At 43.8% G+C, this 23,083-nt stretch overlaps 1 protein-coding gene across 2 annotated transcripts in view; it reads right to left on the bottom strand.

Moving 5' to 3' along the window:
• acap3b (ArfGAP with coiled-coil, ankyrin repeat and PH domains 3b) overlaps positions 1-23,083 on the bottom strand; it is a 310,483-nt gene that overhangs the window by 79,067 nt on the left and 208,333 nt on the right. For both annotated transcript variants that reach the window (XM_043675828.1, XM_043675827.1), the window contains exons 5-6: positions 19,781-19,839; positions 6,759-6,942 (exon numbers count right to left, since the gene is read on the bottom strand). In XM_043675828.1, coding sequence (XP_043531763.1) covers positions 6,759-6,942; positions 19,781-19,839 — 243 coding nt within the window. The remainder of the gene's footprint in view (positions 1-6,758; positions 6,943-19,780; positions 19,840-23,083) is intronic.

Raw genomic sequence — 23,083 nt, 5'->3', positions numbered from 1 at the left:
GATTTTACTGCTCCTTGGATGCTGCCTGAACTGCTGTACTCTTCCAGCACCACTAATCCAGAATATAGTCCAACAGGTTTAATTAGAAGCACTAGTTTTCAGAGCACCTGAAGGAGCAGCGCTCCGAAAGCTAGTGCTTCCAAATAAACCTGTTGGACTATAACCTGGTGTTGTGTGATTTTTTTAAACTTTGTACACCCCAGTCCCACACCGGCATCTCCAAATCATCTCTGAACAGGTTGATTAGGAACAATAAGTTAAATAAAATTGATTGAGGGAAGTTTTGTTTTTAGAAAGAATTGAGCACTTCATAGAATGACTACTGTGTGGAAGCAGGCCATTCAGCCCATCAAGTTCACACCAACCATCCAAAGAGTTTCCCACCCATGTCCCTGTAACCCTACACTTTTTGTTCCGAGATATTATTGCACACGTCTGGAGCAGGTGAGACTTGAACCTAGGTCTCTCAGTCCAAGGGTAGGGACATTATCACTGTACCACAGGAGGGCCCCTCAATCTCACTTTGAACTGTAAAAGGCTAAGTGATTCCAGTGTCCTTTCCACAAATTTGAGATCAGCTTCATATTTCCAGCTGGGAAGATATTTGTGGAGCATTGTACTGCCATCAAGTGGCGGACTCTTGAAACTGACCTCATACAGGAACTGAACAAATATCAATGGGCAATATCAATATCGCACTGAATCCACGGAATCAGATAATATGCATCAATCTGACACAGTGCCGGAGGAAGACTGTCAAAGACACGCAAGAACTCATTACCACAAGAAGTCATTGAGGCTGATTTAGGGAACAGCTGCTTAAATACGCGAGGGAAGAATGAGGCAATATATAAACACACATGGTTAAGAATGGCAAAACTTATTAGGAGTAAGGGAGAAGAAGTTTAGAGAAAAGTAGTGAGAAGGTGAGACATTGAAAGCCAAATATCCAGATCAAGGCTTACATAGATAAAAGAGAATGAGAACAGACAGAAGGGAAAAGCCAGCAAGTGATATGAATGGATCAGATTTGTTGTGTTTGGAAGCAAATATGCAATTTATTCATTCTCAAAATCAGAAAATTACAAGCACTAATTGGAATGTTGTAACTTTGAGGGAAATCTGACCTTGGTCAAGGTAACAATTTCCAGCTGTAACATTTTCATGAGATGGAGATAGAAAAGAGGATGGTCAGTTTTTCTTATTTAAATCCACAGTTACACAGTTTTATTTTTGATGAGGGAGTTCAGAGTCTGCCTGATCTATAATGGGGGACCTCTTAAGAATAAGACTATTGTTGACCAGTGAATAAATGAACAGGGTTAGATCTTTAAACAATTAGAGAAGCCTGGAGTGGGAAATGAGTTGAGTTTAAGGAGATATTATCTTCACGGGGTTAGACTGGGATAATGTGGAAGTTTACATTTGGAAAGGCAAGGGGATTTTAGAATGAATTCAAGGCTGTTTACTTCTGCTATACATGGCACAGTCGAGAAAGGATGTAGAATTAGGCCTGATCCTGGGTAATGAATCAAGCCAAAGATACGACACTGGAAGATATTGATCATAATTTAAACAAGTTCATGTCTAAAGTAACAGCGGTGAACATGCTGAACCTTAGCCCAGCTCAGGTAGAAGGAGATCCAGCCCAGATGAACACTTGGGGAAAAAAGGACAGATCAAAAAGCCCAGTATTTCCATTCATCCTTGGAGTGCAAGTTTCACACAGTGTAGCAACATCAGGTTTAAACAAAAGCTGGTCGATTCATATAAGGGAATGTAACAGAATAGCCCAGAAATATCCGGAAAGTAAAATACAGGCAAGATGGAGCATGAAAGAAAACTGGCAATCAATAGAAAGGGAAATGCAAAGGAATTATAGGAAAAATAAGAACAATTGAAGGGGAAGGGTGTCTTATTCCAAGCTGCTTCACAGGAGCACTATAACACCGAATCTGACTCCAAGAAACATAAGGTAATCCTCAGAAAGTTGGCTAAAGACCTGGTCAAAGAGGTAGCTTAGGAAAGGAGAGGAGGTCAAGAGCTGGAGATGTTTAGAGAGGGAATTCCAGAGGTTGGGATCCAATCACATGAAGGCGTGGGCACAAGTGGTGGAGTGATTAAAATGAGCGATGTATCAGGAAGCAGAATTATAGCCGTCTGGGAGATGGGTGCTTCTGTAGAGCTGAGGGAGATTACAGAGATAGGGGTGGGTGAAAGAAGCTATGCATAGGTTTGAAAATAAAGATAACAATTTCAAAACGTAAAGCACATATTATTCTTCCACAACCTGTTCACCACTCTGTTTACTGCAGGCTAGAATGGGTCTAGCCTGGAGCTTATCCATTTCTTTTGTTTAATTCATTCAGAATGTCACTGGCTGGGTCAGCATTTAATGCCAAAATGGTAGGTAAAAGTCAACCACATTGCTATGGGTCTGGAGTCATATGAAGGCCAGACCAGGTAAGGATAGAAGATTCTTTATTGTCTTAAAAAAAGACATTAGTGAACTAGATGGTTTTTTCCAATAATTTGTGGCAATGGAATTTCTGGTCATGGCTATGGATTTAGATTAGATTAGATTACAGTGTGGAAACAGGCCCTTCGGCCCAACAAGTCCACACCGACCCGCCGAAGCGAAACCCACCCATACCCCTACATTTACCCCTTACCTAACACTATGGGCAATTTAGTATGGCCAATTCACCTGACCCTGCACATCTTTGGATGGTGGGAGGAAACCGGAGCACCCGGAGGAAACCCACGCAGACACGGGGAGAACGTGCAAACTCCACATAGTCAGTTGCCTGAGGCGGGAATTGAACCGGGGTCTCTGGCGCTGTGAGGCAGCAGTGCTAACCACTGTGCCACTGTGGATGGATGGTCATCATTAGATTAGCGCTATAGAGATGTACAGCACAGAAACAGACACTTCGATCCAACTCGTCCATGCCGACCAGATATCCCAACCCAATTTAATCCCACCTGCAAGCACCCGGCCCATATGCCTCCAAGATTCTTAATTCCAGATTTATATTCCTCCATCTCCCATGGTGGGATTTGAACCTAGGTCCCCAGAACATTATGTGGATCTTTGGATCAACAGTCCAGCAATAATACACGAGGTCACTGCTCACCTCTTGCTAAAATATCTCTCATATCTGATCTGCAGTTTGATGCAACTACTCCAGGTTCCCTCTAACTGCAAGGTATGAAGCTTCCACTGATTCCAAGGTGATGAAATTGTCTACCCGTAAGAAACATATCTCAGATTAATCCAATGCTGAACGTGAATCCCACTCACCTGAAATTCACACTGTGCACAAGATGGGAGCGACATGCTTCGCCAATGAGAAAGGGCACAGTCTGCACTTATTTAATGAACATTATCAGAAACAGGGTGCTCTCAAAATAAGTCTAACTAACCTTAAAGGTTGCATCATGGGAATTGAGGTGGAAATTGGACTCCAACTAACTTACCATAAGTCCCATCCTTTTTACAACTGGCCCACACAACAAACAAACAGGTGTTCAGTCAGACATTTCACACATACGGTTAAAGATGTGAACTATCTGAATATTCAGCACTTGCTAATTCCAGTCAGACGGAAATGGAATTATTCTCTGCTCTTCTAATCATTCTTGCAATCACCTTCAGGGAAAATAGAAAGTGTAAGATATTTGGTAAAAAATCCCAAGGGAAATAAGGAGTTTTTAAAAAAAGAATTAATGTTGCAAGCTGTTGTGATCCAGAATGCACTGTTTGGAGGATGATGGAGGCAGATTTATTCATGGCTTTCGGGAAGGAAACTGGGTATAAATATAAAAAGAATAATATGCAGGGGTCTGAGGAAAGAAAAGGTTGGAACTAATTAGCACGGCTCTTTCAAAGAGCCAGCACCGACTCAAGAGCCTCATTTTCCACTGTTCGATTGCATTAAACTAGAAAACACTCTCAACAGCAGGAAACTTTAAGCTTTTGAGAGATGGATGGGATGTTAGCTTTTATTTATGTTCATTTTTAATAATCAGGATCAATCAAATATTTCTGACAGTCAATTCCTCTGATAGCGTCAGCCTTTACCATTAATAGAAAAAAATCAATGTGCTGAAGTAACAGGAACACAAAAATATGCGGGTCGGCGGGGGGCGGGGGGGAATGTCAGAAGTAATAAGGATGAATCTTTGTTCCTTTCTTTTAAATTAAGGGCTCAGTACTTCACTGACATGTTCAACATGGAAGTATCTCATTGGGATGATACATTGTTGGAAGATCAAAGACATGGGTATTTGCTGCCATCATGTGGTAATTCAATGTATAGCACAGCAATTAAGAATCCCCAACCTTTTCAGTGTCACCTCCCATTTTCATTGGTCTGATGTATTCTATCTGCCACCTTTACCACCAACACTTAAAAGCAGCAGTATATACCTTCCACAAGACGCACTGCAGCAATTCACCAAGGCTCCTCTGAATATATTTTCCAAATAATTGGCCTCAACCACCAAGAAAGAATAAGGGTAACAGATGCATGGAACACCACCAACTGCAAGTCTCACGTCACCCTGATTTGGATTGCCATTTTGTGCACTGTCGCCGAATCAAAATCCTGGACCTCCCTCCCCAACACCACTGCAGGCAGTTCCCGGGTTGTGGCAGGTTCCATTGTGGAGTTCAGTTTGCCAGTCCAGTTTGTACACAAATTGGAACACAATGCAGGACAACGTAAAGGAACCATTCATAAACACAGGAAATGTTCATGTGTCAAATTACACCCTGAATGAGATCATGTTTGCAAGTGAGAGTGTTCATATGGACATCCATAAACTCCCTGTATTGGTGTCCCTACACTATGTGGCTTCAAAATGGCCATCATCACCACTTCCTCCAGGGTACTTAGGGCTGAGCAATAAAGGCTGACCTAGCCAGTGATGCCTATATCCCATGAATGAAGAAAGAAAATTCTCCAAGCCTGACACTAATTCACACACTCTTCGCGGAGGGAGAGCACTTTTTATCTAATAGCAAAGTCAAAGTTTAAGGAAAAGTAATGAATTATAAGCTTCCCACTGCTTAATGTTGGCCTTGCTGCGATGAAATCACAACACCAGGCCTCTGATACATAGACTCGTATTCCAACAGCCAACATCAAATTCTGAGATTCCAACAACTGATTCTCAACAGATTTCTCATCAACTCTACAGAGGGTATCTTCATCAAAAATGTTTAATTTGGTGATTACATTCTGTTTATTTTGATGAATAGATTTCCAAATGACGTAGAAATATCCATCGCCAGATAACAGGATGTGTTCTTTCCAGATGCAGGAAGACCCACATGATGTCTTGGTCCCCTCACTCACTGGCAGCTGGACATTGTCCTGGAACAGCCACAGGAGGGCGCTGGTGGCTGCAGGGAGTGGGTGGTTGGTGATCTTAGATCGGTGCAGTTTCTGTTCATGTCCAGTCAGGGCAGAGAGCTGCAAGGATTGTCCTGTTGGACCAGTGTCTTGATACTCAGCAGCATTGATAAGGCCCATTACATCTGTTACTAGGCACTCCGTCATGCTGGCTGGTGTTTGAATCACAACATTGATTATATGACAATGAATTGTGTGAAACCCTGCTAATAGGTCCCTCAAAATCACATATTCACTCAGCATTTTCTATTCCAGTTCACATTATTCTTGATGGAATTTCTGCTCTATTGCCTTCGATCCTTCACAAGTTTCACAAACAAACAAAAACCCAGGGCATTCAAATCATAGAATCATAAAATAGAATCCTTGCAGTGCGGAAACAGGCCATTCGGCCCAACTGGTCCACACCAACCCTCCGAAGAGCATCCTGCCCAGAATTCTCCCTCTACCCTATATTTCCCACAGCTAGCCCACCTACCCTGCACATCCCTGAACACTATGGGCATCACCGATCCACCTAAACTGCACATCTTTGGACTGTGGGAGGAAACCAGGGAACACGGCGGAAACCCACACAGACACGGGGAGAATGTGCAAACTCCACACTTTTCTATGGAGGACAATATTAGAAATCTTTGAAAGAAGTGGCTGGAGACTACTCAGAAAGATTAGAGCAGTGATTTAATGAGGTGACTCATTTGCCATTATGAAACACCTCCATCCTATCTCTGCTGCAGCTGAGGTGTGTTTAGCTCCTGTTGTGTAAACTGCTTTAATGCACCTTATGGTAATCCATTACATCATTCACCTTGCAGACTGATCTTTCACTCACTTGTGACAAGCTGCTCTGCTGGAAGTCACACTCCAAGTTTCATTGTTAGTGACTGGAGAGCTCTCTCCTGTGAGATCCCGCCTTTTGTCGGTTTTCCCCTCCCCTCGCCTGAAGGTGCAGACTCCTGATTCAACAGCCACTGGTTGCTATCTGTCTCAATAATCCCAGTGTGCACACTGAATATCAGCAAGCTATTCAGCTGCAGGCACCATCACAGTCAGGCCTGATCTGTTCAGATCCAGGTCAGAACTGGGCTGTGATCAGGCCTGGGACTGCCCAATTGCAAATGGCCCAGGGGCCACAGTCACAATCCACAAGGAGACTAAACCCCTTGGCACCAGTGCTCCTGGTAGGGTCCTGTTTAGACTGGACAATACTGACATAAATTTGAACTTCAAGATGGAGGGTCCACATGAAGATGTTTTGCTTTTCCCTACACAGCTAACCTCGGTAGTATGTGCTTCACAGCATCTCCCAAAGCCCTGGTATCTCGTCTTGCTCCATACCTGAAGAACGTAGTCGAGTGCCAGGTGCCTGAAGCATTTCCTGGTCATGGTTAATGTCCCCGTAGCCTCCTCCACCTCATGTGTCTTGTTCCGCGTAGCCTGAGCATTTTTGATCAATGCCAGATCCATGTCTTCTCTGACCTTATCAAAATGCTTCTTTGTCTCCTTGAACTTCCGAACATCTCTGTAGTTGGGAAAGAAACACAAACGTAGATCACTTGGTTAAAAATCACACAACACCAGGTTATAGTCCAACAGGTTTAATTGGAAGCACTAGCTTTCGGAGCACCGGTGGTTGTGGAGTACACAATTGTAAGGCACAGAATTTATAGCAAAAGTTTACAGTGTGATGTAACTGAAATTACACATTGAAAAATACCTTGATTATCTGTTGAGTTCTTTCATCTGTTTGAATATCATGATAGTTTCACTTCTTTCATGTGTAAATCACAAAACCTTTTTTTTAAAAAGTTGCATTCTCAGGTTAACTGTAACAATTGGTGTTAGCTAGACAATATGTTGAAGGTATTAGCCCCCTGTGTTCTCTGTCTATGCCATGATGTTTACATTGATTCTAATCTAAAAAGTGAGATAACAGAGTTTTACATGAATTCATGCAGTTTTTGAGCAAAGTACAATGCAACTCAGCAAGTACAAATTCACCCCACAAAATATGTGTGCGCATGTGGGTCTTTGTGTCTGTGTCTGTGTGTGTGTGTGTGTGTCTGTCTGGGTTGGGGGTTGTGAGTGTGAGAGAGAGTGTATATGTGTGTGTAGTGAGTGTAGAGTGTTTTAAGTCTGTGAGAGGGTGCATCAGTGAGTGTGAGTGTGTGTGTGTGTGTGTGTGCATGTCTCCAAATCATGTATATCACTTGATTGTGGAATGGGCTGAATGTAATGGGATAGGTGTAGTAACTCACATGAGAATATCTATTGCTGAAGAACCAAATTACAGCCCATTTGATAAATTGAACAACTTGTTATGGATGAAAGTAGATCGATATAGGTATTGGGCTAGGAACAGGAATGGGCTTCATTATGATCCTACACAGGGGAAGCGATGGCCCAGGGGTATTATTATGAGTGTTAATCCAGAGACCCAGGGAATGTTCTGAGGACCTGGGTTCAAATCCTGCCAGAAGATGGTAGAATTTGAATTCAATACAAAAAAATCTGGAATAAGTATCATGTGATTGTCGATTGTTGGACAAACCCATCAGGTTCATTAATGCCATTTAAAGAAAGAAACTGCCATCTTTACCTGGTCTGGCCTACATGTGAATCCAGGCCACCACAATGTGATTGATTCTTAACTGCCCCCTATGTATTTAGGGATGAGCAATAAATGCTGGCTGAGCCAGCAACACACTCATCCTGAATGAATAAAAAAAACACACAGCTTATGGCATTTACTTAAAAACTAAATAGTTGGACAAGATGGAAGCCTGGGAGACTGGTAGCATTGGGCAATGAGATTCAGGAAAGGGGGATAGTTGAGGTAATAAACAGGGAGAAAACATTGTCTAGTGACTGAAATGGGAACATTCTGCTTGACAGTCATAGAGTCATAGAGATGTACAGCATGGAAACAGACCCTTCGGTCCAACTTGTACATGCCGACCAGATAGCCCAACCCAATCAAGTCCCATTTACTAGTACTTGGCCCATATCCCTCTAAACCGTTTCTATTCATATACCATCCAGATGCCTTTGTACCAGCCCCCACCACTTTCTCTGGCAGCTCATTTCATACATGTACCACCCTCTGCGTGAAAACGTTGCACCTTAGGTCCCTATATTGGTCCCTTCTCACTTTAAACCCATGCCCTCTAGTTCTGGACATCTCCACCCCAAGGGAAAGACCTTGTCTATTTATCCTATCCATGCCCCTCATGATTTTATAAACTTCAAAAGGTCACCCCTCAGCCTCCGACACACCAGGGAAAACTGCCCCAGCCTATTCAGCCTCTCCATATAGCTCAAATCCTCCAACTGTGGCAACATCCTTGTAAATCTTTTCTGAACCCTTTCAAGTTTCACAACATCCTTCCAATAGGAAGGAGACCAGAATTGCACACAAAAGTGGCCTAACCAACAACGTGTACAGCCGCAACATGACCTCCCAACTCCTGTACTCAATACTCTGACCAATAAAGGAAAGCTTACCAAACACCTTCTTCACTATCCTATCTACCTGCGACTCTACTTTCAAGGAGCTATGAACCTGCACTCCAAGGTCTCTTTGTTCAGCAACACTCCCTAGGACCTTACCATTAAGTGTATAAGTCCTGCTAAGATTTGCTTTCCCAAAATGCAGCACCTTGCATTTATCTAAATTAAACTAGATGTGGTTTGGTGCATTAAATGACTGTTAAAGATGGCATCCACTGGCAGGCAATAGTCAAATGGCAACAAATACAAGGTCATGACTTTCCACTGTGTAGGATCTGTGCCAGTAGTTGGCACACTGAGCATCTGGCACAAGCATCATTCATGGGCTCACTATAAATACGCACTGTATTAAAGTCTATGCAAAACTCTCTCAACCTAAAAGCATCTGTGGTCCGAATGAAACCCTTTTACTGCTAAACAATGCTCTGATTCTATCCGATTACACAATTAAATCTTTTCTAATCAGAGACTGGAAGGATAATGAGAATGGATCGGATGTACAGTTCTCCCAAAGGCCAGCACTCACTTTCCTTTCCTTTGGTTCCCTGCCCTTATTTAAGGGATCAAGTCGCCACTGTCTATTCTCATGACATTCATTTGTGTTTTTTGGCGACATATCTACTCTGTGTGACCCCCCCCACCACCAAGAGCCAGCTGTTCTCCACTAAATTCATGGGACTCCCTCTGCCTCCACATTACTGGAAGGAAATCCCTGAAATTACTTTCATTGAAGCCTCCCCCAAATCTGGTCTAAATGAAACACTAAAATGCAATACATTATCATTAGACAGTGGCTCCATTAAACTGGGACCCCTGCTTCCCGCTCAGATGGATTTAAAAGATCTCAGGGCAGTATTCCAACTAAACGCTAGTGAGTTTTTCCCCGACTCACAGACAATGTTTATCCCTCAATCAATATTGCCAAAACCTATTTTATATTACTCTTGAATTCTCTCCAGCACTGCAGGTTGTAGAAGGAGGTGAGTGCTGAATTCATCCCCGGTTAGAATAGGGACCAAGCTCCAGGCTGTCAGCATCAACCTGATAGACACCAGCAGTCCAGCCAACTGTGCAAACCACATCGCTGTGGGAACCTATGCTTTTCCAGGCATGTTGTAGCCTGGGGTCACGGACAGTGCTGATCTCTCCCACTCTTCCCAGCTGCCATTGGTATACGTTAGAAGGAATTGCAGGTTAATACTCAAGGAATGTACCCTCCCTGAATACTCCCTGGAGTAGTATTGAACGAGAGCTTCTAGCTCTTAGGTAGGGCTGCTACCCACTACACCACAACACTGCGTGTCCATTGAATAGCATACTCACCTTTGTGAGAACTTGCTGTGCACAAATTGGCTCCTACATTCAAACAGTGACTAGATTTCAAAGATACTTCATGGATTGAAATGTCCTGATATTGTGAAAGGTGCTATATAAATGTAAGTCGCTCTGTTATATTCACTACCTCCCCTTGTGTAACATTAAAGCTCATTAATGATGCAGGCTGCAATTTGTACTATGTTCCTTTTACATTTCTCTCTGCATCTACTCATCCCAAAATAGTTTGCCTTTAATGAATGTAGCTGCATGGTGCATGTACCTGTTATCACCCCGCTGTGAGCTCCTTAAACATCATTGGAAAAAAACAGCAAAGTGGAGTTCAGGATTATCAGATTGGCCCCAAGACCTCAATAAATGGCAGAGTAGACATGATGAGTTGAATGGTCTACTTCTGAATATACAGCTTATGGTTTTAACATAGACTGAGCCCAGTTTTGGGTCAGGGAGGGGTCAGTTGGATGAACCATCAAATCCACGAGCAACAAACACGGCAAGAACAAGCAAATATCATAGATCCTCCCCTCCCTTGTCAACCTTCCGCAGGGACTGTTCCCTGTGGGACACCCTGGTCCACTCCTCCTTCACTCCCAGCATTCCCTCGGCACCGTCCCCTGCAAACCCCTGCCCGTTTACTTCCTCCCTCCTTCCATCCAAGGCCCCAAACATACCTTCCAGGTGAAGTAGCGAGTTACCTGCAATTCACTCAAAGTAGTCTACTATAATCGCTGCTCACAGTGTGGTCTCCTCTACATTGGGGCGTGGACAGGGCGACGGCTTTGCAGAACATCTACATTTGGCCTCCAAAGAAATTCCCGAGTTTCCAGTTCCTATCAGTGGAACACTGTTCCCTGGCCAACATCTCTGTCTTGGGTTTGCTGCAGTGCTTCAGTGAAGTCAGTGCAAGCTGGAAGGACAACACCTCATTTTGCGCTTGGGAACCCTGCAACCTTCTGGACTTAATATCAACTTCAACAATTTTAGGGCCTGAGCACCTTTCCCCATGTATTCCCCCCACCCCTCACACACCAGGTCTTGCCATTACATGAGGCTGCTACCACACATTATCTATCGTCGCCCATTTCTTGTCCCCATTAGCAGCTATTTGTTCTCCCAGACTGACCTTTAACCACTCCTTTGTCTATCCGACCCCTTTTTTTCCTTTCTCTGGTCTCCACCTTCCTCCCCACTCCATCTTCCATATAAAAATCATCTTTTTTTGAGTTACCAGTCTGTGGAAGGGTCACTCAACCGGAGATGTTAACTGTGATTTGTCTCCACGGATGCTGAGCTTTTCCAGCAATCTCTGTTCTTGTTTCATATATCAACTTCATCATTTCTGGAGGCCACACTCACAAACAAGGGGAGACTGGTTAAAAACTGAACAAATGTGTAAACTCAACAACAACAGCAACTTGTATATCCCAATTCTGACATGGTGAAGCCTCACTCAGTGCTTCCCAGAAATGTTATCAGACAGACACCCAATACTGAGGCACCTGAACATATATTAGTTCACTCAGAGCTTGGTCAAATGTGTCTGGAAGGAAGTGAGTGTGAAGAGGCAGAGAGGCTTTGAGAGGGAGTTCCAGAGGCTGGAGCCCCAGTAGCTGAAGGAACGGCCACAAATGCTGGAACAAAGGAGAATGCGGGTTGGGGGTGGGGTGGTGGAAAGGTGAGAGTTGGAGCAACATAGAGATCTCAGACCGCTTTCCGGTGGCACAGTGGCTCAGTGGTTAGCACTGCTGCCTCACAGCACCAGGGACCCGGGTTCAATTCCAGCCTTGGGTGACTGTCTGTGTGGAGTTGGCACATTCTTCCCATGGCTGCGTGGGTTTCCTCCCACAGTCCAATGATGTGCAGATTAGATGAATTGGCCATGTCTAAATTGCTCATAGTGTTCAGGGATGTGTTGGTTAGGAGCATCATTCAGGGAAAATGGGGGTAGGGGAATGGGTCTGGGTGGGATACTGTTCGGAGGGTCAGTGTGGACTTGTTGGACCAAATAACCTGTTTCCACACTGTAGGGATTCTATGGACGTGCTTCCAGAGATTATAAAGGGTGTGGCTGGAGAGAGGTTTGCTCACGTTGCTGAATAATGAACAAATTGAGGCGTTGTTGAATGGATGCCAAGAGGTATGAGGAGAAGTGAACAGGATTTGGTGAAAATCAGGAAATGGGGTAGTGAAGTTTAACCGTTTACTTCATCTGCAGGGAATGAAACATTACACTCACACAGTCCTCACTATTTCAAATCAGATTCCACCAAATACTTCCCCAGAGATCCCCATAGTTGCATAGATTCATAGCACAGCACAGAGAGGGGCCTTTTGGCCCATTCCTGTGCATGCTGGTCAATAAAAATCTAACAGCTAGTCCCATTTTCCAGCACTTGACCCGTAACTGAACAAGGAGAAAGTGAGGTCTGCAGATGCTGGAGATCAGAGCTGGAAATGCGTTGCTGGAAAAGCGCAGCAGGTCAGGCAGCATCCAGGGAACAGGAGAATGGCTTATGCCCGAAACGTCGATTCTCCTGTTCCCTGGATGCTGCCTGACCTGCTGCGCTTTTCCCGGCAACACATTTCCAGCCCCGTAACTGAACAAGTTGACCCAAAGGTCAAGGAATTGAATTGGCTCAGATTTAAAATAATTGGTCAAATAAGCAAAAAAAAAAGGAGAAAAAAAATCCTTTGCATGAAGTGAGTAGCCATAAGGTCTGGAAAGCAGAGGCTGAGTGTGTGGCGGAGACAGGTTTAGTTGGGAGGGAGTCAGGCAGTTATTTGCAAAAATAAAATGTGCAGGAGAGGGATGGGAAGTGGGACAAGATAAATTGCACATTTGGAGGGCCAACGGACTTCTTCAATGCTGTAACAATTCTGAGATTCTACATTCGTGGCCAAAACATCTTGAGCAGATCAGTTTTCCACACAAGAAAAGAACAAAGGTCTACTGTGCCCTTGCCCCGCCCCTATCACTGCTGCTGTGTTCTCAGCCAAATCAACATTGCCATAGCAACAACCTCCTTCCTAGAAAAAAGCACCGCCACCCATTCATTTGTTAAACTCAAAACATCACATTAGCTGCTCAGGTTAATCCTCCTAGAGTGTATGTTTTCCCCTTAACATTCACTGAGCTTGGTTTCCTGAGCGAGAGACCGGGGCTAGCATTAACATTGCTGAAACCAGACGTGTTCAGTTTACTGTTTGATCAATGTTGCGGGTGGTGTCAACGGAGAGAATACTGCACTGATTTTCAGGATTCCTTAAAAGTGATTATAACCCACTGGTATTCCTATTGACAGGACAATTTCATCAGCAGGATAATCATGTACAAGACCTCACAGTAATTCTGCTCCAATCTCTGCCCCAGATAGAAAGCTGGAGACAATCTTATTCACATACATTCACACTGGCAATTCATATTCGGCTGACTGAGGTGGGAAAGATCTGCCACAAATTGCCAACTCCTCCAGAAATGACCTGGAAGCTGAAGGTTAATCTTCCCAGCGACTGCAGAGAAAATTCACTGGGCCATTCAAAAACAAAATGGTGTTTCAAGCACTTATTACTTATGAGAATGCTGGGAGGTGGTTAAAAAGATGTTTCATGGACAGGCAGGAACCATCCAACTTGGTCCTAAAGAATCTTTACAATTGCCAGTTGGTTTGGGCAATGTATTGCAAAAATGGGCTTGGTCAGGAACCAACGCGGGGTGGGGAATAACATATTGGAAGCAGGAAGTCACATGATGAAACCTCCAGGGATAATTCATGCAGAGTTGGTAGCCTTCTCTGATAATGTAGCATGCAACAAAACAGAGTTAGCTGATCTAAGTGGAATGTGTCTCCAGGTTTAAAGTAGGATTAACCATCAAGGGGAAGCTACATGGTGCAGTGGTAGCCTTGAAGTCAAATGCTTCATGTTCAGGTTTCAATCCAGGGCTTGATGACCAGGGAAAATCACAGCATAGCCAAGCATCAACTTGTAAATCTTTCTATCATGGGCAGTCAGAGTGGGAGAGATTCCTGTTCAGTGTAGGATTGAAAAAAAAGGAAGCTCTATCATCACTATCCATAGCTCCAAGCTACAACACACTGTTGCCACAGAAATACAGATTCCCTGGATGGGTTGAATGACCAGTGTGGTTCAGATTAGACCATAAGACCATAAGACATAGGAGTGGAAGTGAGGCCATTCGGCCCATCCAGTCCACTCCGCCATTCAATCATGGCTGATGCGCATTTCAGCTCCACTTACCAGCGTTCTCCCCGTAGCCCTTAATTCCTCTAGACAACAAGAATCTATCAATCTCGGCCTTGAAGACATTTAGCGACCCGGCTTCCACTGCACTCCGTGGCAATGAATTCCACAGGCCCACCACTCTCTGGCTGAAGAAATGTCTCCGCATTTCTGTTCTGAAATGACCCCCTCTAATTGTAAGGCTGTGTCCACGGGTCCTAGTCTCCTCGTTTAACTGAAACAATTTCCTAGCATCCACCTTTTCCAAGCCAATTGGTGCCAATGGCATGGCATTCCATCCCCATTCCCTCCTGGGCAGATTTGGGAGCTGCCTCCTTGTCCCATCCATCATGGAGGTTGTGGCATTGCAGGTAGAAAGCTGAACAAGCAGGTCAGTCTCTCCTGTGCTGTGGCTGCTGCTGGAGGGACTGATCGAGTGAGGAATAACACTAGCACTTAGCTGCGCTCAGTCACCAGTAAAGATCCTGCTGACTTTCTGTATCAATTATGAGAAATAATCTCATCAGCAAGGTTTCAGAGGACAGCCAATAAACATTGTTTTAAAGCAGAAAATACTGAACAAGACCAACTCAATTCTTGATGAATTTTCACATAAATTGATAAGCTTCCTTTCAGCCACTAACAAACCCTTCTGTTTATTCCTGTCACTTTCTATTACCATTTCATATTTCCAGCATTCACTGCTTTTTCAGTCTGTGCTATTCTGTTTTTAAGGTTAAAATGAAGGGGTTAGCAGGGTAGGAGTGACCTTTCCCATTTGAATTCCTTAACAAGTCACTGGATGGGGAATGGTTATACTCAGATCTGACAAGGCAGGCAGTTTGGAAAATGAAATGTGTTAGTCATCCGCAAAGGCCTAGTTTTAAAACTCACTTACTGTTATTGAATCCTCTTTAAGAAACCAGGCTTTACTGACCAGGTGTTAGCACTTTGGGAAGTGCTAAACAAGGAATGTTCGAGGGGTCTAAGTGATGTGAGCTATGGAGAGATTTGTCACAGAACTGAATGAGAAATCCACTGAGGCCGATCTTGAGCACTGTGCTTCCTTTTCTGTGTTTGACAAGTGATGCAATAAGTTTGCCACCAAGCAGTAGAAAGCTGCCAGTTAACGTGGGGGAGTTCGGGGGGGTTATTGCTTGTTAAACACGTTGTTAATGGGTCCAAATTGTTTCACTGATACTCGGCTTCCTATCTTACCAAATGTGCCACACAAGTGAGACATCAAGAAAATCCAGGAAATCAGCGCAGGCACTAGGTGAATGCAGCTCGCTGCTTACTCCAAAGGACATCAGACACCAATATCTTGGGTACCAGCCACATGCACCCTACATCCAACATATTGGAATACAAGATGTGCCAGGCTTTACGAACTGTCTTGGCATGTCTCTGATTTGTTTTTTGTTCATTGATGGGATGAGGGTGTCACTGGCTAGGCCAGCATTTATCACCCATCCCTGATTGCTCAGAGGACAGTTAAGAATCAACCATATTGCTGTGGGTCTGGAGTCACATGTAGGCCAGATCAGGTGAGGACAGCAGTTTCCTTTCCTAAAGGACATTAGTGAATCAGATGGGTTTTTCACCTGTGCACCACTCCGTCTATTCCCCCCCACTTCTAGGGCCCTTCCACAAGCAGGACACCAACTTTCCTGGGTCTTCCGAATCTGAAGGTATCCACGTGGGGGAGGTTTTTTTTTACTGACAGTGTTTGGCTGGGTGCAAAATGGGCTCTTAATGATGGTGCAGATACAAGTAGTGCTGTTCTCTTGGTGGATATCAGTTGAGTGGTGAGCTGTTTCAGGAATGGTGTATGGTGAAACAGCGATTGAATCAGACATGAAGGAAGCCAGAGGGACAGGATTGGCTTTTAGAGAAGGTAAGTCATGGCAAGAAAACTCGTTAGGCTTCACGGCAGAAATCCATCCCAAAAACTCGACTCAGTGCAGGCTTAATCAAATCAACATAAGGTTCAACTTGTCGTCTCATGGGGAAATTCTGTACCACTTGTTTTTTATATTAGATTAAGTTAGGTTACTTACAGTGTGGAAACAGGCCCTTCGGCCCAAGAAGTCCACATTGACCCTCCGAAGAGCAACCCACCCAGACCCTTGATGTTATGGTTTGAACCGTCAGGCCCAGCGTTATTGGTGATCATTTTATTTTCCAATCTTCTCCCTTCTCTCTTCTTTTGATCTGACTCCACATGGTCCAGCACCTTTCTGACATCTTTCCCAGGCAGCTGTTGATCTTGTTATGGCAATACCCTCCTGAATGGCCTCCCACCTCACAACCACCTTCAACACGAGCCCATCTCTGTCTGAATTCATGCTCCATTATCCTCTGTGCTTGCTAATCTATATCGGCTCCCAGATCTGGCAACATCTCAATTTTAATAACCTCATCCCTGATTTCAAATCCCTGCATGGCCTCACAAGCCCCTCCTTACTTCAGTAACCTCCTCCAGTGACTACACTCCTTCCCCTCTCTCTCTAACCTCCTCCAGCTCCACAATTCCCCATGATCTCTGCACTACACAATTCTGGACTCTTGCTGACTTTCATCATTCCTGCATTGGCAGAGCTGCCTTCAGTTGCTACTTCCTTTTCACTTTAGTAAGGCCTAAAGCTCTGGAAATCCCTTTTCTTGGGCTCTCTCCTCCTTTAAGATTCTCTTTAAACTCGCCTGTTTGTCAAAAACCTTTGGCTATCTGTCCTCACATCTCCTGATGCAGCCTGGTGTTACATTTATATTTGATAACACAAGTGTAAAGACATTTTGCTGTGTCAAAGGTGCTATTACAAGAATGATTCCATGGATGAGCAGCTTCAGTTATGAAAGACAGATTGGAGAAATCAGGGCTGTTTTCTCGGAGCAGGGAAAGCTGAGATGAGATTTGATTAAGTATTTAGAAGCTCGAGGGGTCTGGAGAGAGTGAATAGAAAGAAACAATCCCAATTCATGAAAGGACTGAGAACAAGGGAGCACGAATTTAAAGTAATTTACAAAATAAATAAAAATGATATGAGAGAAAGCAATTTTTTTCACAGCTAGTGGTTAGGGTCTAGGATGCACTGCCTAAAACTGTGATGGAGACAGGTTCAAACAGAACGTTCAAAGGGGAATTAGATGATTATTTGAAAATAAAGTATATGTAGGGTAACGGGGAGATGACAGTAAGTGAAATGCTCATTCCGAAGGTTGGTGCAGACGCAATGGGCTGAATGTTCTCCTTCTATAATGGAATAATACTGTGATTCTGTGCTTGTATGTGGCTTGCTCTAAAGCCTAGACAAGGAATATTATCTTTTGACTGTGGGGATACAAGAGCAGAGTTCAGTAAAGTTTCCATCAATGTCTGTTTTTGAACCTGTTCTATCAGGAGTGACGTGGAGTGTGATTGTCCCTCCAAAATGGTGCTGGATGTGTACTTGATCTAGAAAGAACTGCAGGGCTATGGCCATAGAGCAGGGGCATGGGAATAGTTAAACGATTGCTGTAAAGAGCCAGCAAATAGCATGATGGGCCAAAGGGCCTCCTTCTGTGCTCTATTATTCAATGATTCCACACCTCAGGAGCACAGAGAGCTGCCACTTCCTATCCCAGCAAGAATTAACACCTTTAGCAAAAGGAAAGGAGATTGGAAAATATCTTTTCACAACTTCATCTTCACACCTCTCATCTCAGCAACTGTTGTTCATGAAACTAATTACATTTACATTTCTCCATTAAAACATGAGAAAATATAGACATTGTTGAACTCAAGGCTCACCTTGTGTGTTCCTCCTCTTAACTATTCAAAACTAGGGAGGAAAATAGGAACTATAGAGCAGGAATCTTGCTAAAATACTGAATTAGAGAACACAGCAAAATACACCCTTTGGTTCATCTCCTCTCTCCTGCAGATTTTGAAAACTGAAGCTCTCGTCGCCATTCCTTGATTTGCTTCCTGCCTTTTCCGGATGTTCTCACCAAACTTGCTTATGCCTATTGTATGGACTTTGGCCTTTTGCATGATTTTGTTGCAAAAACAAAACAGCTGCCTCAGGGAGTGATGACCATGTGAAGCCCATCACTGATTCCCAACAAACTGGTTCCTATCCACAGCCACATTCTGTGGTAATGCCCAGCAGGAGAAAGTTTACTCAGGTCTACATAGGATATATGGCACAGAAACAGGCCATTCAGCCCTCACAGTCCATGTGAGCATTTGTGTTTTACTCAGTGATCCTCCCATCTAAATCTAGCATTGTGACCCTCTATTCATTCTCCTTTATACAGTTTGCAGCTTCTTCTTAGATGCATCCACAGTATTTACTTCAACCACTCCCAGCACTGACACATTCCACATTTTCACTGCTCTTTGGGTAAAGAAATTTCTCCTGAATCCTTTATTGGATTTACCTTATATTGGTGATCTCTTGTAAAGCTCTTCCCCACAAGAGGAAATATTCTCTCTGTGTTCACTCTATTGAAACCTTTTATAATTTTAAAGGCCTCCATTAGATCACCCCTTAGGTTCTTCAAGAGAGGAGGGGACCTGCCAGCCAATCCTTTGTGGATATGTACATCCTGGTATAATCCTCAGAAATCTTCTCTGCATGTGCTCTAATGCCTCGACATCCTTTCTCATTATATGCCAATTAAAATTGCATGCTGTACTCTATATATGCTTTAAACAAGATTCAATACAGGTCTAATGTAACATTCCTACTGATCAATTCTATCCCAGTAGAATTAAAAGTGTGCTTGGTTTACTGTTTTTACTGCCATACTAACTCAACATTTAGCGAATGGTCTAATTGAACAGTTGTGATATAAATACAAAATTTTACATTGTGACAATGCTAGTCCTTGGTACTCTTTCTAATTCTTGTATATGTCTTTTATTTAATTTCTAGGCTTTTTTTAACCTCGTGTAGAAGATGGGATCTTTTTGAACTTACTAGCAGTCAAAAACACAACATGGAAAGGAATGCTTTTTTATATATATATAATACACTATATATGCACTCATACATATTTCATGTACACTGTTTATATAATATATTGTATCTGCATATGTCAAGTCATCATGACACAGAATTAGTTGCTAGCTGTATATGGACCAATTTTCCTGTTGTTTGTGCTATTCACCAAATTTAAAATAAAAACAAACACAGCTGTGAATCCAGAAACTGGATCAGTCACAATAGTTTTATTTCATTGAGTGGAAGGCAATGTCAAAGTTCTTGATAGCCAGCAGAAGATGTACTCACTCTTTTACGAAGTTATTCAGCTGCATCCTGACTGACCTTTGAGCCTGATCGGAGAGAATCTGTAATGAGGAAAGGGACAATCATTACCATCTGGGTTTTTCTGTAAGCAACAGCATCTTCTTCTTTAATAACGAGGACCACCTAGAGACAAATTTAAATACAAAAGGTGTTTCTGTGACCTATTACTCTTGCAGCTCACAAAGCTCAGGAAGTAATGATCCAACTGTACTCGTCATCTCCTGAGTGACAGTTCTCACTTGTGTGGACCAACTTCTTGAGAATAGCTCAAAGTATCATTCCCCACTGCCTGCCTGTCATCTCCTAGTGGGAATGAGAGAGTCACTCCCCACTGCCTACCCATCACCTCCTACTGGGAATGAGAGAATCTCACTCCCCACTGCCTACCTGTCATCTCCTAGTGGGAATGAGAGAGTCTGACTCCCTACTGCCTACCCGCCATCTCCTAGTGGGAATGAGAGAGTCACTCCCCACTGCCTACCAGTCACCTCCTACTGGGAATGAGAGAGTCACTCCCCACTGCCTACCCGTCATCTCCTACTGTGAATGAGAGCCTCACTCCCCACTGCCTACCCTCCATCTCCTAGTGGGAATGAGAGAGTCCGACTCCCTACTGCCTACCCGCCATCTCCTAGTGGGAATGAGAGAGTCACTCCCCACTGCCTACCAGTCATCTCCTAATGGGAATGAGAGAGTCACTCCCCACTGCCTACCTGTCATCTTCGAGTGGGAATGAGAGAGTCACTCCCCACTGCCTTCCCGCCATCTCCTAGTGGGAATGAGAGAGTCCCTCCCCACTGCCTACCCGCCATCTCCTAGTGGGAATGAGAGCCTCACTCCCCACTGCCTACCCATCACCTCCTAGTAGGAATGAGAGAGTCAATCCCCACTGCCTTCCCCATCATCTCCGAGTGGGAATGAGAGATTCACTCCCCAATGCTTGCCCATCATCTCCTAGTAGGAATGAGAGAGTCACTCCCCACTGCCTACCTGTCATCTCTTAGTGGGAATGAGAGAGTCACTCCCCACTGTCTACCCGTCACCTTCTACTCGGAATGAGAGAGTCTCACTCCCCACTGCCTACCCATCACCTCCTACTGGGAATGAGAGCCTCACTCCCCACTGCCTACCTGCCTCAACTAGTGGGAATGAGAAGGTCACTCCCCACTGCCTACCCATCATCTCCTGTTGGGAGCTCAGTGTGTCACTCCTCACTGCCTGCCCATCATCTCATCTCAAGGTGGGAGCTCAGAGTGTTAACCCTCACATATGTCAATGTCTAAGACGAAATATTTTACTAAGCTTATTAATGTATTGCTGAGGTACTACACTCTCATGAATCTTTTAGTTTGTGTTTAAAAACTCCTTCCTCTGGATGGAAATATTTCTATCCTTTAGTATCAACTCAAATTGAAAACTAATCTTCTGTATTGTATGTTTGCCTTCCAATGGAGAAGTGCCTATCCCAGCCTGCTTTGCTTGGTGAAATATGCCCTGTCTCCTCTACAGGAGGCAGGTGCTCCTGCATATTTGAGGTGTATGGGCCAAGGGGGACAAGAGAAGTGTTTCTTGTTACAGAATTATACCATTATTCCTGAATTCTGACCGATACTAGTAACATTTAGCTTCCCGTTATTTATGCAATTGCTGTCATTTTCCTCCACCAAGCTTAAGAGTTTGACTTTTCACACTCCTTGACCATCCTGATCAAATGTCAAATGATGAAGCTTCAAGAATGTGTTTATCTTGCACTGGCAACCTAAAGACTTTTGCATCTCATCTCCCCCTGCAAGACAAGCCATGGTTCAGATGGTGATCCATTTGGAGTCAGTTTTTCACAGTCATATTTCAACTACAGGAATAGCACATGAAGGGATAATGCTCAGACTCTCATATGCTGTCCAGATGGAAAAAATATGTTGTTACCTCATTAGTTAGGGGAAAGTTTAAGGCAAAGAATTCTGTTTGTACACTTCTGAAAAAGGCTGTGAATTAGGAAAACAACAAAACAAACAACTAATACTTATATCCATCGGGATTGTGGCTTGAAGTATTATTTATTGTGAGAATGAAAATGACTGAAGCACATGCATCAACACATAAGACCAGACTGATCCTGCCAGATATATAATAAATATTTGGCAGTACAGTAACCATGTGATATTATATCTGAGCCAAGTTGATGATAAATGAATTCCACTACCGCTTCCTCTCCAGACTGTTAGTCAGCAACTCTAGTGCCTGTGACATTAATAGCATCACAGCAGATATAATCAATTAGTGGAAACTTGATTTTGCCCACTCCCCTCTGCTTCCCTCCACCCCTGAAAAGACTGATTTACACTTGGTACACAGGCACTAGCCACTGTCCAATCCCTCATCAAACTGGCCATTCTTACTGTGGATCCTCAGCAGAGTATGTTGGCAGGCCATTCTCCCAAGGGGTGGAGGAGGGGAGAAGAGGGAAATTCACAGCTGTCTTTTTCTATCCTCACCAACGCCTCTGTGTGCAGAAGTCATTCAATGGTGCCCTGGACTGAGAACTATTTTACTTCAGCCCGGCCGGAGACTAGCTGGAATGTTCCTATTGCCACCCTGGACAAGCTTAACTAACTCAGCAAAGACTTTAGATTAAGCTTAAAGCCTTACTGATTTATGTACTGTAAAGCACTGACAGTGAATTTCTGTCATGAACCAGATGTCTGTTCTTTACACAATTTCTGTACTTTAACCATTTATCATATCTGTTCTGTTACCAGTTAGTTACATCTGTTACATTCTGCAATGGTTCTGACCATGGGGCACCACAAAGCATGAAGGGTGCTTAATGTTACTATATTAGATCACTTAGAGTCATAGAGTCATAGAGATGTACAGCATGGAAACACACCCTTCGGTCCAACCCGTCCATACCGACCAGATATCCCAACCCAATCTAGTCCCACCTGCCAGCACCTGGCCCATATCCCTCCAAACCCTTCCTATTCATATACCCATACAAATGCCTCTTAAATGTTGCAATTGTACCAGCCTCTACCACATCCTCTGGCAGCTCATTCCATACACGTACCACCCTCTGTGTAAAAACATTGCCCCTTAGGTCTCTTTTATATCTTTCCCCTCTCTCCCTAAACCAATGCCCTCTAATTCTGGACTCCTCCACCCCAGGGAAAAGACTTTGCCTATTTATCCTATCCATGCCCCTCATAATTTTGTAAACCTCTATAAGGTCACCCCTCAGCCTCCAACGCTCCAGGGAAAACAGCCTCAGCCTGTTCAGCCTCT

This window comes from Chiloscyllium plagiosum, chromosome 34, assembly GCF_004010195.1.
Source record: "Chiloscyllium plagiosum isolate BGI_BamShark_2017 chromosome 34, ASM401019v2, whole genome shotgun sequence".
Taxonomy (NCBI): Eukaryota; Metazoa; Chordata; class Chondrichthyes; order Orectolobiformes; family Hemiscylliidae; genus Chiloscyllium; species Chiloscyllium plagiosum.
This window is presented reverse-complemented; position numbering and strand designations above follow the sequence as displayed.